At 33.7% G+C, this 15,414-nt stretch overlaps 2 protein-coding genes across 3 annotated transcripts; both read left to right on the top strand.

Annotated features, from left to right (window-relative positions):
- Nucleotides 1–2,913: 2,913 nt before the first annotated feature.
- LOC107874697 (ABC transporter G family member 11) lies at nt 2,914–6,937 on the top strand. 2 transcript variants are annotated; one of them, XM_047413958.1, is made up of 4 exons: nt 2,914–3,127; nt 4,569–5,005; nt 5,308–5,528; nt 5,635–6,937. In XM_047413958.1, the coding sequence occupies exons 2-4, from the start codon at nt 4,709–4,711 to the stop codon at nt 5,996–5,998; spliced, it is 882 nt and encodes a 293-aa protein (XP_047269914.1). In that variant the 5' UTR covers nt 2,914–3,127; nt 4,569–4,708; the 3' UTR covers nt 5,999–6,937. The 2 variants fall into 2 exon arrangements, with proteins under 2 accessions (XP_047269914.1, XP_016576941.2); XM_016721455.2 differs by lacking the exon at nt 2,914–3,127 and having other exon boundaries at nt 3,487–5,005.
- A 204-nt stretch (nt 6,938–7,141) lies between these two features.
- LOC107873891 lies at nt 7,142–8,068 on the top strand. The gene is made up of 2 exons (XM_016720822.2): nt 7,142–7,321; nt 7,439–8,068. Exons 1-2 carry the CDS (start codon nt 7,142–7,144, stop codon nt 8,066–8,068), a joined length of 810 nt encoding a protein of 269 aa, XP_016576308.2.
- Nucleotides 8,069–15,414: the final 7,346 nt, after the last annotated feature.

Raw genomic sequence — 15,414 nt, forward strand, 5'->3', positions numbered from 1 at the left:
ATTCTGAAAAAATAACATTAACTTCTTGTTGTAGATAAATGAATTATAATAACAGAGAATATCGTCATTAATACTGAAGTGGATGTTTGTGGGGGCTTCATAATAGCTCTAGGGGTGGGCATGGTATGTTATATATCGAATTACCATATCGAATCGAAATTTTTGATACCATGATTTTGGTATTATGGTATTTGGTATGGTATATGGTATACATTTTAATTTTTTGTGGTATATGATATGGTATTCGATATTTACAAATGATATACCGAAATACCGAATACCATACCGAAGTATATATAGTTACATAAGTAACTTATATATATATATATACACACACACACACACACAAATATAATACTTAGTATTACTATAAAAATGTTCAGACATTAAAACTTTTGCTACTCTATCTTGATTAAAATGCTTTTTTTGTGTAATTAACTAACAAAAAGAATTATTTGTACTTCTTTTTCAATATTTCTACATATGTAATGTGTATTTATGATACAATTAAGACGCGCTTTTGAAAAGTCGAAGTAATAATACTCTAGTATACGAGTATATATTGTCGAAGTTGTACAAACTATGATTACCAATTACCATACTGCAAAATACCGAAACCAAACGTCAAAATACCGAATCATACCGAATTAATATGGTAAGATAATGATATAATATTTTTAAAAACTGAATACCGAAATTACTGTAACAAAATTTTAAATACCATACCATATCATACCATTCCGACCCCTCCATAGCTGATGTTAATTGCCAACTTGGCTTAATTGATTCGTTTAACTCACTTTTATTTTTAGTGAAATTGCAATAAATGAGTATTTGTTAAGCTACATTGACAAGTTGAATAGGTTGGTTGGTTGCAGCGGCGGGGCTAATATTTTCATTAACGGATTTAAAAGTTCACACATGAATTAGTTGAAGGAGTTTAATACTCTTAATTATATATACATACAAAATAATTTTAATCAATATAAATAGTATAATTTTTTGTCGAAGGAGATTCGGATAAACTCCCTAAGTATAGGCTAGCTTCGCTCCTGATTGGCTGTGATACGAGAGCTTTTACAAGAGTTTAAATTTTATGTGTTGTCAACATATAATATATTTTACACTTTCAGGTAAAATTGATCTGTTATTGTAGGTTATTCATTTTTTATAAGTTTTTTCCCCTTTTTCAATTTTTAAGTTATTTTTACCTTCTTTTTTTTTCAATAATTAAAATGAACTCCTGAACGCATTTCATTTATTTCCTTGAAACCCTTTATTTAAACCGACTTCTCTGTCAAAGCCATTCCTCCATGTTATCTTTCTACTTTTTATTCATTTCTCCTTAATATAATTGAAGCGCACACAATCCACTATAAGATTTTGTATTCATCTCCCCTTTATGTAATTGAAGCACACATAATTCACTATAAGATTTTGGTGTAGATTTTTATGTGACGTTTGCATCTTTGAATGTCTTTGAATTTTTTTATTTTTTTTTCTAGAACCAAAAAGAAAAACTGAAATTCGTTTGTAAAGCTCTAACAAATTTTAAATTTTGATGCAAACGCCCTGCCTCTCTCCCACCAAGATCTACATTTTGAAGCATGAAAGAACTACTTCTTGCAATTGTATTTTGAGGAGTGAAGAATTTAAAACATGAAAAAAATTACTTCTTGCAAGTCTAGTATCATTTGATATGGGAAGAATTATTTCATTAATTGTATTTATTTTATTGAGAGAGAACTATGGAAATATTAGATCTTAATTACGTTATAAAAGAAAATAATAATTTTGTTACCATTCAATTAGGATTCTACTTTTAATATTTTTCTAAATTTTAATTGAATAAATTTGATGTAATTCTTTAATTTACATCCTAATGGAAAATGTTTTGTACATCGATAATGTACAAAACTTAAACTCTTATTTTTATGGATTAATTTTGCCATAATCAAGCAACTTTATCGTTAGAAAAGCCACATGACTATTATTTAAAATAAATAAATAAATAAAACAGTTTATTTCAATATTAAAAAATGAAACAAAGAAATTTCTCAAATTAAATTAAGGAATCCCATATTTGAACCGTTACTTTTGTTACACCCAACCCGTCTCATCTCTCTTTTGAGTTGATATACAAAATGGGTTAAGGAAAAATCTATACAATATTTGCAAGACATGATCAATCATCTAGTGGTACGAACTGCGTATATTTTATAATCTTCAAATTCAATTTTATGAAAATATATTAATATGTTATTGTTGATTTATATTCTTAACATGTCCAGTCCCACAGATCGATTGAGGATTGAAGAGGCATGAGTTGAAGCTTTCTTGCATTCTCTAACAAATTATTTTTTGTGAGTTGACTTTTGAAGTCGAGTAATACTCAATATCTATTTTCTTATATGATGTTATAATCAAACTCATCTAGTCTTATTATTTTGTATCATTAGGTGATATATGAAATTATTCTTTATAATTAGTACTACTACTACTATTAATAATAATAATAATAATAATAATAATAATAATAATAATAATAATAGACCGATTATTACTAAAAAATTTTGGTGATCATAATCATTTAGTAAATAGCCCAATTTTATTCCTATTACAATTATGAATTTTTTAATCATAATCTAAAGATTCTTTTTCAGCGAACTGAAAAATCTTATAAAAAATTATTATATCACATTCAAAGGTTCTTATATTTACATAATTTTGAAGAATTAGGAATAAAATCTAAATGATACATTGGGAGTAAACCAACAGATTAGTATATACAACATCCAACGCTCAGGAACATCTCAGTGAAATGCATCCAACGGTCCACATTTCAAAGGCTAAGTATATGAAAAATTTGACCGTTAGCAAATGTAATACGCTCTGTATAAAACTCAAATTCAACCCATTTTCCATTTCCCCTGACTAAACTACCCTCCCTCCATTCTCCATCTTATTACTACTTTTTCCATTTTCCCTCTATATATATACTTTCTCCTTCTCCTTCTCCAGTTGATCCCTCAATTTTCACTTGCCGTTTTCTTCCAAAATTTATCTTCTAAATTCACTTCAATTTCCACTCGAAGTTTCTTCATCGATTATCAAAATGTGTAACGATGTAACTATACTTATCTTCTTCTTCTTCGTAAATGAACACTGTATACAGTTGAATTGCCTTACAATTGTTACTAATTTCTTGTTAATTTTAAGGTTTTGTACTTTGTGAAATTTTTGTAACTGTTTTTTTTCCTCGTGTGTTTATGTCGGATTAGCGAGAAGATGAGGAGAGGGGGCCTGGACTTGGGCGTGGTTCCGGGTCCGGGAGAGGGGCCTGGACATGGGCATGGTCACGGGTCCGGGTGGGGGGCGGGGTAGGGGGGCCTGGATCTGGTCGTGGTCCTGGGGTCGGGCGGGGCGGGGGGGGGGGGCCTGGACCTGGGCGTGGTCCTGGGTCCGGGCGGGAGGCGGGGTGGGGATTCTTTACATTTTTTTTTTCAGTTCGAGGTTGCTTTTAGATCATGTAGATCAAGTTGATTACTGGTTGAAGTTTCTTATACAGTAGAAATTGTATTCATTTATCTTTTAAGTAGGGGGATTCATTGCCAGTTTGCTTTGTTATTTCACTTTACTATCTATGGCAAAAGTCCCAAGTAGGAGCATGATAAACAACTCAATCCGGGGCAAATTTGATCTATACTATTATTACTTAACTTAAAACAAATACCCATTTAAAATAATTCATAATAAATTAAACCTTATATGACTCAACAAGAAAAAGTTGAAAAATCTGAAAATAGGATTGAAGGAATCTGGCTTGAACTTCAAGGGACGATATGCCCCAAAGTTTGAGGAAGTACGAAAAATATAGTAGTAGCATCGGTTTCCCACTTTTCAATCATGTCTTTTAAAAATAATTATTGTTAGGAAATACTTCGAATTTGATATCTTCAATTTCATCACAATATCTTGTGGAGTAAAGTGCACCCGCAATTCGAGGTCCAGGAAAATATCGGACTATATTGAGTCAGTTGTAAAATCTAATGAATAAAAAATATTACTGACATGATATGCCTGTTGACTACTTTAATCCCAACTTTCTTATCTAATTGTCCTAATAGCATTTGAAACCCAGGGAGACCTTTGGTTTGGAGAAATTGGTAATGTATTAAAATTTTTAATGCAGATCATTTCTTGTATCTCCATTGCAATTATAATATGATTTATTTAGGTGTACTTGAAAAAAAAAAATCTAGTTGACAAATGATTTATTTATCATTCCCAGCTTTTCCATGCTTCCTTTCTCTAAGATTTTCTCGAGCGAACACTTAAAAATTGAATAGAAAGTGATTAAAAATGCCCTTAAACTATGTGACCCTCTTGGTCATCAGTTAATAATTTGGAAAATGCCTCTACCGTTAATAGTTTGGTCCAAAAATGACCTCTTATTACGGTGTATTATTTGGTACTATAGTATCTTTTTCAATTGTTTCTTTATTACTACATTGTAGAGCTGATCTCTTAGCTGTTCTTTTTTCATATATACTTCATACACACATCAGAAGTATTAAAAGAAGAAGACGCAATCAATTCAAGGAGAGGTATACAACAGACTAAACAACCAAAGGGAGAATTAAATTATATATTAGATGAGGAACTCATCATTTTCCTCTTTAATTTACGCTGTTGGATTGACGATGAAATGATGGAGATTGAAGAAGCAAACGAACCACAGGGCTGCAATGGTATGGTATATGCTCATCTGGCTTGGAAGGATGTTAATGTAATGGTCACACTGAATAATGGAGATACAAGAAATGTATTAGAAGGACTTACTGGTTATGCAGAGCCTGGAACTTTTACTGCCTTAATGGGCCCTTCTGGCTCTGGTAAATCTACGCTTCTTGACGCCCTCTCTGGACGTCTTGCTTCTAATGCTATTCTCTCTGGAAAAGTTCTACTCAACGGTCGTAAAGCTAAGCTCTCATTTGCAACTGCAGTAAGTAGTTACTAGTTAATTCTACTCTTATGTACGTTCTTTCTTTTCAAAACCGAGAAAACACAGAGTCAAACCGTTACGTGTTTGTCCCCATTTTCTTTTTCTTAGTTGGAAAACATGAATTTTTCATATTTGGATAATACTTTTTCCTGGAGGAAATGGTTTTGGACTTTAGCCTACTAAGGGCTTTGAGAGTATAGTTTAGGACGAGAATTTGTGAGAGACAATTGCTATAGTCTGTCTGTGCAGATGTAGGTCAATGGATCGAACCACACCTGATTGTTCTGATATATACACTACAGGCAAATGTAACACAAGATGATAAGTTGATTGGAACGCTAACGGTTCGGGAGATGATTTACTATTCGGCTCAATTGCGTCTCCCTGATAGGATGCCATTATCGGAGAAACGAACTCTGGTTGAGAGCAGAGCACAATTATTGAAATGGGTTTACAAGATTGTGCTGATACGTTTATTGGGAATTGGCACTTGCGCGGTATTAGCGGAGGAGAAAAGAGGAGAGTTAGTATTGCTCTTGAGATTCTTATGAAGCCTAGATTGCTCTTCCTTGATGAACCAACAATCTTGACATCTGAAATTAGCTTAATTTTCTGGATTTTTGTGACAGTGCCTCAGCGTTCTTCGTAACACAGACAGTGTTGTCTGTCCAGAGAGGAAGGACTGTGATAGCGTCAATTCACCAGCCAAGCAGTGAAGTATTTGAGCAGTTCGATAGATTATACTTGCTCTCCGGAGGCAAAACAGTTTACTTTGGGCAGGTTTCTGAAGCATGCAAGGCAAGATATATCTTTTCTACAAAGTCTAGTCTGAATTATATATTAAAAGGGCAGCCGGGTGCACAGGGTATGGGAAAGGGGCAGACCACAGGGATCTATTGTATGCAGCCTTACCTTGTATTTCTGAATTCTGCAAGAGACCATCATTTCCAAAGCTCGAACCACTGGTCACATGGCAACAACTTTACCAGCTAAGCCAAGACCCCCTTCTAGTTTGAACTATATGTGTTAAGTAATTGACACGCATATTAAAAGCACAACCCAACTTCAAATTCTGGATTCACAACTAATGATTCCTACCTTTCTCTATTCTGACATACACAATCAACAAGCTCCCTCAACTTCTCAAAACTACTTATTGTTTGCAGTTCTTTGTAGAAACTGGTTTTCCTTGTCCTTCTATCAGAAAGCCATTAGATCATTTTCTCCGGTGTATTAACTCCGATTTCGACAAAGTTAAGGCAACTCTAGGAGGGTCAATCAAGGTATATCTTTTAAGATCATCTTGTTACTAATCAAACTTCAAAAGTTTGCACGTTTTGCCCAGAGATTTGGGAATAACTTTTTAAATTGATAAATGCTACTCTTCACCCTTGGGAACACTTGAAACATACTCATTATGCGCAATGTGTCTTTGTTTTGAAAACAGCAATAAAATTGTCACTAATCCATATTAGTCGCCACTTTCTGTAGTCCTTTCTTTAAGCAACATTAACATGGATTTATATATATTAACAATGTATCACAAATCTTATCTAGTTGTGTAGTTTAACCGGCTGAAGATGATTTTCTTTGTCTGGCTTTCTTTAAGAAAACCAACTTTAGGTGCGGTGACGATCCTCTAAACAAGATGTTGAAGTTTGGCTCATGAGTTGTTAACTAATGCTGGGTTGGCATGATTACATGGCTGCTGATGTGTTTTTTCTGTTTCCAGAAGATAGAATTTTCTGTAGTAGTTTTTCAGTTATGATTTTCCTAGTCTTTAGCCATATAGCTATTGGTGGACTTAGTTCCTATTAATTAGGTAGTTCAGTTTTTTGAGTTACTGCATTAGTTACTGCAGTTTGTTAGGATTTTGTTGTATTTAAACAGCTTCTTTGCAGCATAATAAAAACATCTCTCTTTTCCTCTTCATTTGTTTTTATTTTTTTTCCTCTGTAAACATCTACAAATTGGTATCAAGAGCCTTACTTCTTTAAGGGACTTGTGAGTGCTTTTTTTTCTGAGTGTTTATCCAAATTTGTGGCTCACCATTCAAACAATGGAGAATGCAGGTTCTTTTTCTGCTATGCTCCGCCAGTTTTCGACGGAGAAAATTATCAAGCCTGGGCAGTGAAAATGCAGGCTTATTTGGAGGCCTGCAATTTGTGGCAGGCTATCGAGGAAGACTATGAAGTGCTTCCTTTGCCAGAAAATCCAACCATGGCTCAGATTAAAGTTCATAAGGAGAGGAGAACAACAAAGTCCAAAGCTAAATCATGTCTCTTTGCTGCAGTTTCTACCACCATTTTCAGTAGAGTAATGACATGTAATTCAACCAAAGAAATTTGAGATTTCCTCAAGAAAGAGTATGAGGGAGAGGAAAGAATCAGAGGAATGAAAGTACTGAACTTGGTCAGAGAATTCGAGATGCAGAGAATGAAGGAATTTGAAACCATTAAGGACTATTCTGACAGGTTGCTTCTGATTACAAATAAGGTAAGGCCGATACTTGGAACTGAACTTAATGACAATAGAATAGTTCAAAAGATTCTTGTAACCTTACCTGAAAGATATGAGGCAACTATTGCTTCATTGGAAAATACTAAAGATCTGTCAAAGCTTATCTTGGCAGAGTTATTGAGTGCTCTGCAGGCACAAGAACAACGAAGGATGATGAGGCAAGAGGGATCCATCGAGGGAGCCCTGCAAGCAAAGTTGCAGTTTGGTTCAGGTACTGCTAAGGGTAATAAAGGAAAAGAAAAGAAAGAAAGTTATGGAAACTACGAAGGTACATCTGCAAAAAATGCTATCACCACCGGTAACAACAAAAAAGGCAAATATCCTCCTTGTCAACATTGTGGGAGGAGAAATCATCCACACTTCAAGTGTTGGAGAAAGCCTGGTATGAAGTGCCGAAAGTGTCAAAAGCTTGGTCATGCCGAGATTATTTGCAAAGAGAAGGGTTTACAACAACAAAATGAAGTACAAATTGCAGATGAAGAACGAGAAGAGCAATTGTTCGTGGCTACCTATTACGCAAGCAAAAGTTCAAGTGAAAGCTAACTTATTGATAGTGGTTGTACAAACCACATGACCAGTGATGAAAAACTTTTTAGAGAGCTTGACAGATCAATTAAATCAAAAGTCAGGATTGAAAATGGAGAATACCTCCCAGTGACAGGAAAGGGGACCGTAGCAATTGAGAGTTATAAAGGTACAAAACTTATTTATGAAGTTTTATTTGTTCTTGAACTTGATTAGAATTTATTAAGTGTTGGACAACTGCTGCAAAATGGATTCAAATTATTATTTGAAGACAATATGTGTCTAATCAGTGATCCTAGTGGTCAGGAAATGTTCAGAATTAAAATGCAAGGGAAAAGTTTTTCCTTAAATCCATTAGATGAGGAACACATAGCTTTTCCAAGTCAGTCCATAGTTGCAGAAACGTGGCACAAAAGGTTGGGGCATTTCCATCACAAAGCTCTGTTGTTTATGCAAAGGAGCAAAATGGTAAATGGTTTACCAAACTTGGAGGAGCATATCTCAAGATGTAAGGCTTGTTTTCTTGGAAAGAAAACTAGACTTCCATTTAAAAGTTCCACATGGAGAGCTACAGAGAAGTTGGAGCTTATTCATACCGATCTTTGTGGTCCGCAAAGAATTCCGTAGCTTAATGGCAGCAGGTATTATATTATCTTCAGTGATGATCTAACAAGAATGTGTTGGATTTATTTTATGAAGTTTAAGTACGAAGTTGCTGGAATTTTCATGAAGTTCAAAGCTTGGATAGAGAATCAGAGTGGCTGCAAAATTTAGGTCATTAGATCAGATAATGGAATTGAATATACATCCGATAGGTTCAATTCTTTTTACGAAGAAACTGGAATAGAGCACCAGCTAACTGTCCCTTACTCTCCTCATCAAAATGGAGTTAGTGAGAGAAAGAATAGAACAATCATGGAGATGTCAAAATGCTTGTTGTAGGAGAAAAATCTGTCAAAAAAGTTTTGGGCAGAAGCAGCAAATACAACTGTCTTCTTGCTGAATAGACTGCCTACGCGGGCAGTGGGAGGGAAGACTCCATTCGAGGCATGGTATGGTTTCAAACCTGATTTTAAAAACCTCAAGATATTTGGATGTCTATGTTTCTCTTATGTTCCACAGGTTAAGAGAGACAAGTTAGATAAGAAGGTAGATTTGAGAATCTTCATTGGCTATAGCTTGTTGTCTAAAGCTTACAGGATCTTTCAACCTAAATCGGGCAAGATTATGGTAAGTAGAGATGTTTAATTCCTTGAAGATGAGCAATGGGACTGGAATTTTGAGGATTCTTGAGTTCCGAACGACAATTCAAAGTTTGATGAATTGGTGGATGATCAACCTATTAGGGGAACGAGGTCACTCTCTGATATTTATCAGAGATGACATATCACTATTTTTGAACCTGCAGGATACGAGGAAGCAAAAATTGATCAAAAATGGATAGATGCAATGAAGGAGGAGCTATCCATGATAGAAAAGAACCAAACTTGGAAGCTAGTGGAAAGACCGCAAGACAGAAAAATAATTGGAGTTAAATGGATTTTTCGAACAAAGCTCAATCCAGACGGCTCGATAAACAAGCACAAAGCTAGATTGGTGGTGAAGGGCTACGCACAAGTTTGGGGAGTAGATTTTTTTGATACTCTTTCCCTGGTAGCTAGATTGGATACAGTTCAAATGCTTTTGGCATTAGCGGCACAGAAAAGTTGGAAGATTTATCAAATGGACGTGAAGTCTGCTTTCTTGAATGGTCTACTACAAGAGGAAATATATGTTGAGTATCCTGAAGGATTCGGTGTACTTGGAAGTGAAAATATGGTTTATCTATTAAAGAAAGCTTTATATGGGTTGAAGCAAGCTCCTAGAGCTTGGTATAGCCGTATGGATAACCATTTGCTAGACTTAGGCTTCGAAAGAAGCTTAAGTGAATCGACTCTTTATGTCAAGAAAGTTGGTTTTAACATTATTATTATTTCTCTGTATTTTGATCATTTACTTGTGACAGGAAATAATATAGCATTGATTCAAGAATTCAAGGAGGAGTTGATGAAAGTCTTTGAGATGACCGATCTTGGAGAGATGACCTATTTTTTGGGAATGGAGATTATAAGCAAACTTAGAATGAAGTGTTTGTTTGTCAAAAGAAATACATGAAGGAGATTCTAAAAAGATTTAGAATGGAAGAGCATGAACACGCCTATGAATCAAAGAGAGAAGCTAATGAAGGATGATGGTGCTGAACGAGTACAAGAAGGAAGCTACATGAGCTCGATAGGATGATTGATGTATCTTAAAGCAACAAGACCAGATATATTGTATGTTGTAAGTGTACTGTCCCGCTTTTTGAATTCTCCAAGTGAATTGCATATGAAAGCTGCAAAAAGAGTGCTCAGATATGTCAAAAGCACCATAGATTATGGAGTCAAATTTTGCAAGTGTCATAATTTCAAACTTCAGGAATTTTCTGACAGTGATTAGGGTGGTTCTGCTGATGATATGAAAAGTACTTTAGGGTACTATTTTATTTTTGGCGCTGGATGTTTTTCTTGGTGTTCGAAAAAACAAGAGATTGTTGCTCAATCAACTGCAGAGGCAAAATTCATTGTTGTGACAGCTGCGGTCAATCAAACTTTATGAATAAGGAAAATATTTTGTGATCTTAGTTTGGAGATGAAGGAAAGCACTGAGATGTTTGTGGACAACCAGGTTGCCATTGCTATTTCTCACAATTCAGTCTTTCATAGAAAGACCAAGCACTTCAATGTGAAGCTATATTTTCTGAGAGAAGTGCAAAAGGATGGTTTAGTGAATCTGGTATATTGTAGAACGGAAGAGCAGCTGGCTGATATTTTTACAAAAGCTCTTCCAGCAAGCAAATTTGAATTCTTGAGAAGCAAACTTGGAATTTGCAGCTCTTGACGCAAGAAAGAGTGTTGAAGTCTGCCTCATGAGTTGTTAACTAATGCTGGGTTGGCATGATTACATGGCTGCTGATGTGTTTTTTCTGTTTCCAGAAGATAGAATTTTCTGTAGTAGTTTTTCAGTTATGATTTTCCTAGTCTTTAGGCATATAGCTATTGGTGGACTTAGTTCCTACTACTTAGGTAGTTCAGTTTTTTGAGTTACTGCATTAGTTACTGCAGTTTGTTATGATTTTTTATATTTAAACAGTTTCTTTGCAGCATAATAAAAACATCTCTCTTTTCCTCTTCATTTGTTTTTATTTTTTTTCTTCTATAAACATCTACACAAGATGACAACAGCAGAAGCAATTCGAAGTCTTGTTGACTTCTGTGGTCGTTCTCAGTACTGCTACTTATCAAATGAACTCGTAGAAGAAATGTCCCAATGTTGTAAGTTTTAATGTAGCAAGCCTTGATCTTGATTTCTTCATCATCTGTCTGATTTTTCTCTTGTTAGATGTGATCGTTTTTTTTTTCAACATAAAGGAACAGTGCTAGATTCTAAGGGTAGCCAGGCTAGTTTCTGTATGCAATCCTACACCTTAACCAAACGTTCATTTGTTATAATGAGAATGATCTTCTATTTATAGAGTTCCAAAACCTTTTCTAGAAGAAAGATGTTTGCAAAATATGAAAAAGTTTTATATTTTCCTTTTAGGAAAAATAAAAGTAATTATGGTAACTTTTATTTTCCTTCCAAGAAAAAGTAAAACTTAATTTTGGTAAGAAAATCAGGGCAAAAACCCTAACAACCACGTCGCTTGCGCCCCCTCTAATCCCTTCAATCTCTTAATTGTCGCCTCAACCTCCCCTCCCTTCTTCATTCCATTCATAAAAATACAACAAAGCTGATGATGAGAAAGGCGAACTTGTTTTCAAAGAAAATGGACAAGAATAATATGCACAAGTCCTACGTATGCTTGATAATGGAAGATGTGAAGCTATGTGTATTGATGGTACAAAACGTCTATCTTATACGTAGTAAGATGCATAAGAAAGTTTGGATCGCTACTAGTAATATTATCATTCTTGTTGGAAGAAAAGAAAAAGAGGAAGAAAAGATAAGATATGTATATGTATGGAATTTGATATTGCCGAGAGTTTTTATGTCACACCACATACATATATATGAAATTTGTTGTTACTTCATCCCAGATACATAATATTATTATGTATATGAGTCCATATACATAAATATGTTATGTATATGAGTCCATATACTTAAATTTGTTATGTATATGAGTCCATATACTTAAATTTGTTATGTATATGTGGTGAAACAAACACTGATGGATGTGTTTATTTCAGAACATATACATTATAGAGTTATGTATGTGTTATGCATTAACAGTGTTATACATAACACATTTATGTATATCTACCCATATACATAATTTTGTTATGTATATGTTGAAACAGACACTTTGGACTGTTATATTTTCAGAATATATACATTACAGAGTTTATATATATGTTATGAATTAACAGTGTTATACGTAATACAGTTATGTATATGGCTCTATTAGACAAGCTAAGGTGCGTTTATTTCAGCCTATATTCATAGCATTGTTATGTATATAAAAGAATATTAGGCATGAATATTAAACATTGTTTTTATGTTTTCAAGTTTTGAAAAATTTTGTTTAGTTTTGTTGCATATTAAATTAATATTAGTTTGTAATGTATATTATTACAGGGGATACAATTCGAGGGTAATTACAAAATCAACCCGAGATTCCTCAATCTCTAATTCTGATCGTTGAAATTGATTTGGTGTTTCAAAATTTTGAAATTGAAAAACTGTTATTGAATTTAAGAAATTTATTAATCACAATTTCATAAATATAGAGTTACGTTAATTGTGTTATGTATTTAATACAGATATTTTATTTCCTTAATTATAGTTAAATCAGTTAGTTCATATACATAAGTAAGAATGTATATCGGCGCCCAGTTATGTATATAAATAATTAAAATTTGGGAGAAAGAAAATATTAATAAGAAAATCGAGAGAAAGAATAATTAAGGAGCAAACTAGTGGAATTTATGTTGTTTAATTTAAATTAATTTGGCCGGTCGAGGTCAAATTTAAAGAGGAGACTGAATAATTTAAATGAAATCGGGTAATTTTGATTGATTTGGGAAAATCCTTTCCATTAGGAAATAATATTAGGAAAGTAAATAGTTGAATACTATAATAAAGTCACAATTTTATGTTGTTTTGGGTACACAAAATATGTATTTAGGCACAATAACTTCAACACAAATTCAAGTATAAAACAAGAACACTTATGAAGTTATGCAACACCTTCAACACAAGATCAAAAAGACCTTTCAAAGAAGTGTATTTTCAGAATTGTATAGAAAAATTGGATGAAGCAGAAAAGGCCAAGTCCTCTGAATTCACAAAGTGTCTTTAAGGAAATAATTCCCCTCAAGTACCCGAAGTTGTGAAATTTTTCTCCCAGAATAAAATGGTCTAACAATCCGACTGTAGTGGTAGCTCAAACGATCGGATTCTCTTTGAACTCACTCGATAATTAGATGATCACACAGAGTATTTCAGAAAAACAGAAGTTTTTTAATGAAGAAAAAATTTTGTATCTAAACCTGTGAAAAAATGCAAGTTTATATAACCATTAGGTGCCCCTTCCTAAAGGTGGCAATGGTTCACCGGAAAGGTGTATCCTTTCTGAACAGTCATGTCTGTTCATCGAATCATTGTGCCTTTTTCTGAACAGTCGCAACCATCTGAACAGACATTTTTTTTCCAATCAGTGTGTCATTTCGTCGAAGGGTTGCATCCCTTCTGAAGCAGTATTTCACATTCAGCAGTTGTTTCTGCACTGCATGCATGCATGTTAAATGTTGTGTTTTTCTTCTTTAAATTTTTGGACTGTTTCAAATAAATTTTGTCCAAAAAGATAGATCTCATCTATCGATTGCCAAAGCCGAGCGAGCGACGACGACAACGGCGTGAGGAACCTTGTGCTTCTTGCCTCACTTACCATGTGGAGTAAGTGTTTCTTAATATAAACACTTGAAAGTTTCATTCTCCCACCAATGTGGGAGAATTAGTAGACTTTCCATAATTGAGTACACTTTCTATTTTTGAGTGTTATGTCAATTTTTCCCTCCACTTGATTCCCTCCATTTTCCATTCACACTTTAATCTTGAACCCAACATTTTAAACTTTGTCGTAGATATATGCATGGTTTATAAAAAAATTGAAGAGTACAGGGATGAGGTTATTGTGTTATGAGTTACGAACCTTGAACCACTTGTTATTTGATATTTTTGATTAATATAAGAAAAAATTACATAAAACAACACCTTAAGTTTTATATATTACTTCAAATGTCATCCCACTAAACTAAATCTATCGAGTGAAAAATCGGGAAGACTGTCGATACACCGAAGAGCTATCAAACACGATCACCAACAAGAGAGTAGCAAGTGCTGGCTTGGGGCTCAGTTACAAAAATTCCTTCGAAATCTCTAAACAAGTTCTTTATCAGATACATCACTACCCAATATTGTACACAACACAGAATTTCTAATTTTTCTCCCTAAATCACAGTGACATTGGCGCAGACTAAGACAAAATTCCATATGCAGAACTTATTTATCCTCTAATCCATCAACATTGAAGTTACAACTTCCACACTCAACCTTCATTAACTTAAGTATTGTTCAAAATAAATTGGAGGTTAGTTTGTTTTTCATTTGATTTTTAAGTAAATTTGTTCAGAAATTGAAGGAAAACGTCTTTCAATTTTGTATTCTTTAAGCATTTTAACAACATTAATGGAGTCAATTGCATGCATCAACTCCTACTGAAGTTGGTGTTGAGTTTGTGCCTGCTAAAGTTAAAATTGCATATTATTCTTCATTTTCCAAGTTTAGAGTAAAATTCATGCAATGTATAACCAAATAATTTACTTGAGTTGAAGATATGTCAAAAAGAGTCTTCTTAGCTTTGTAGGATAGAAATTAAATTCGATTACAAAGGTATGCTTTTTATGTATTTGATAGATAAATTTCTCCCATATAAATTATAATTATGTATCATAGTAGAAAATTTAACTAATGGTAATGTAAACGGTGAATCTGATACATAAGTATAATGCACTGAGACATTGCATGCTTTCTGATACAGACTGAAATTTACATGTGATTTAGGTTCTTTTAACATATGATACATTCCCTTTGCTGATTCTGATACATAGTTCTAAGGTTAATAAGACATCGCATGTTTTCTGATACATACTAATATTTATATGTAATTTTGGTTCTTGTTATACCTGATACATCAATATACTGAAACTGGTACATAGATCTAATTTTAATGATATATTGCATTATTTTATGATACATAATAAAAAATTGCATGTAATTTG

Source organism: Capsicum annuum, chromosome 6 (assembly GCF_002878395.1).
Source record: "Capsicum annuum cultivar UCD-10X-F1 chromosome 6, UCD10Xv1.1, whole genome shotgun sequence".
NCBI lineage: Eukaryota > Viridiplantae > Streptophyta > Magnoliopsida > Solanales > Solanaceae > Capsicum > Capsicum annuum.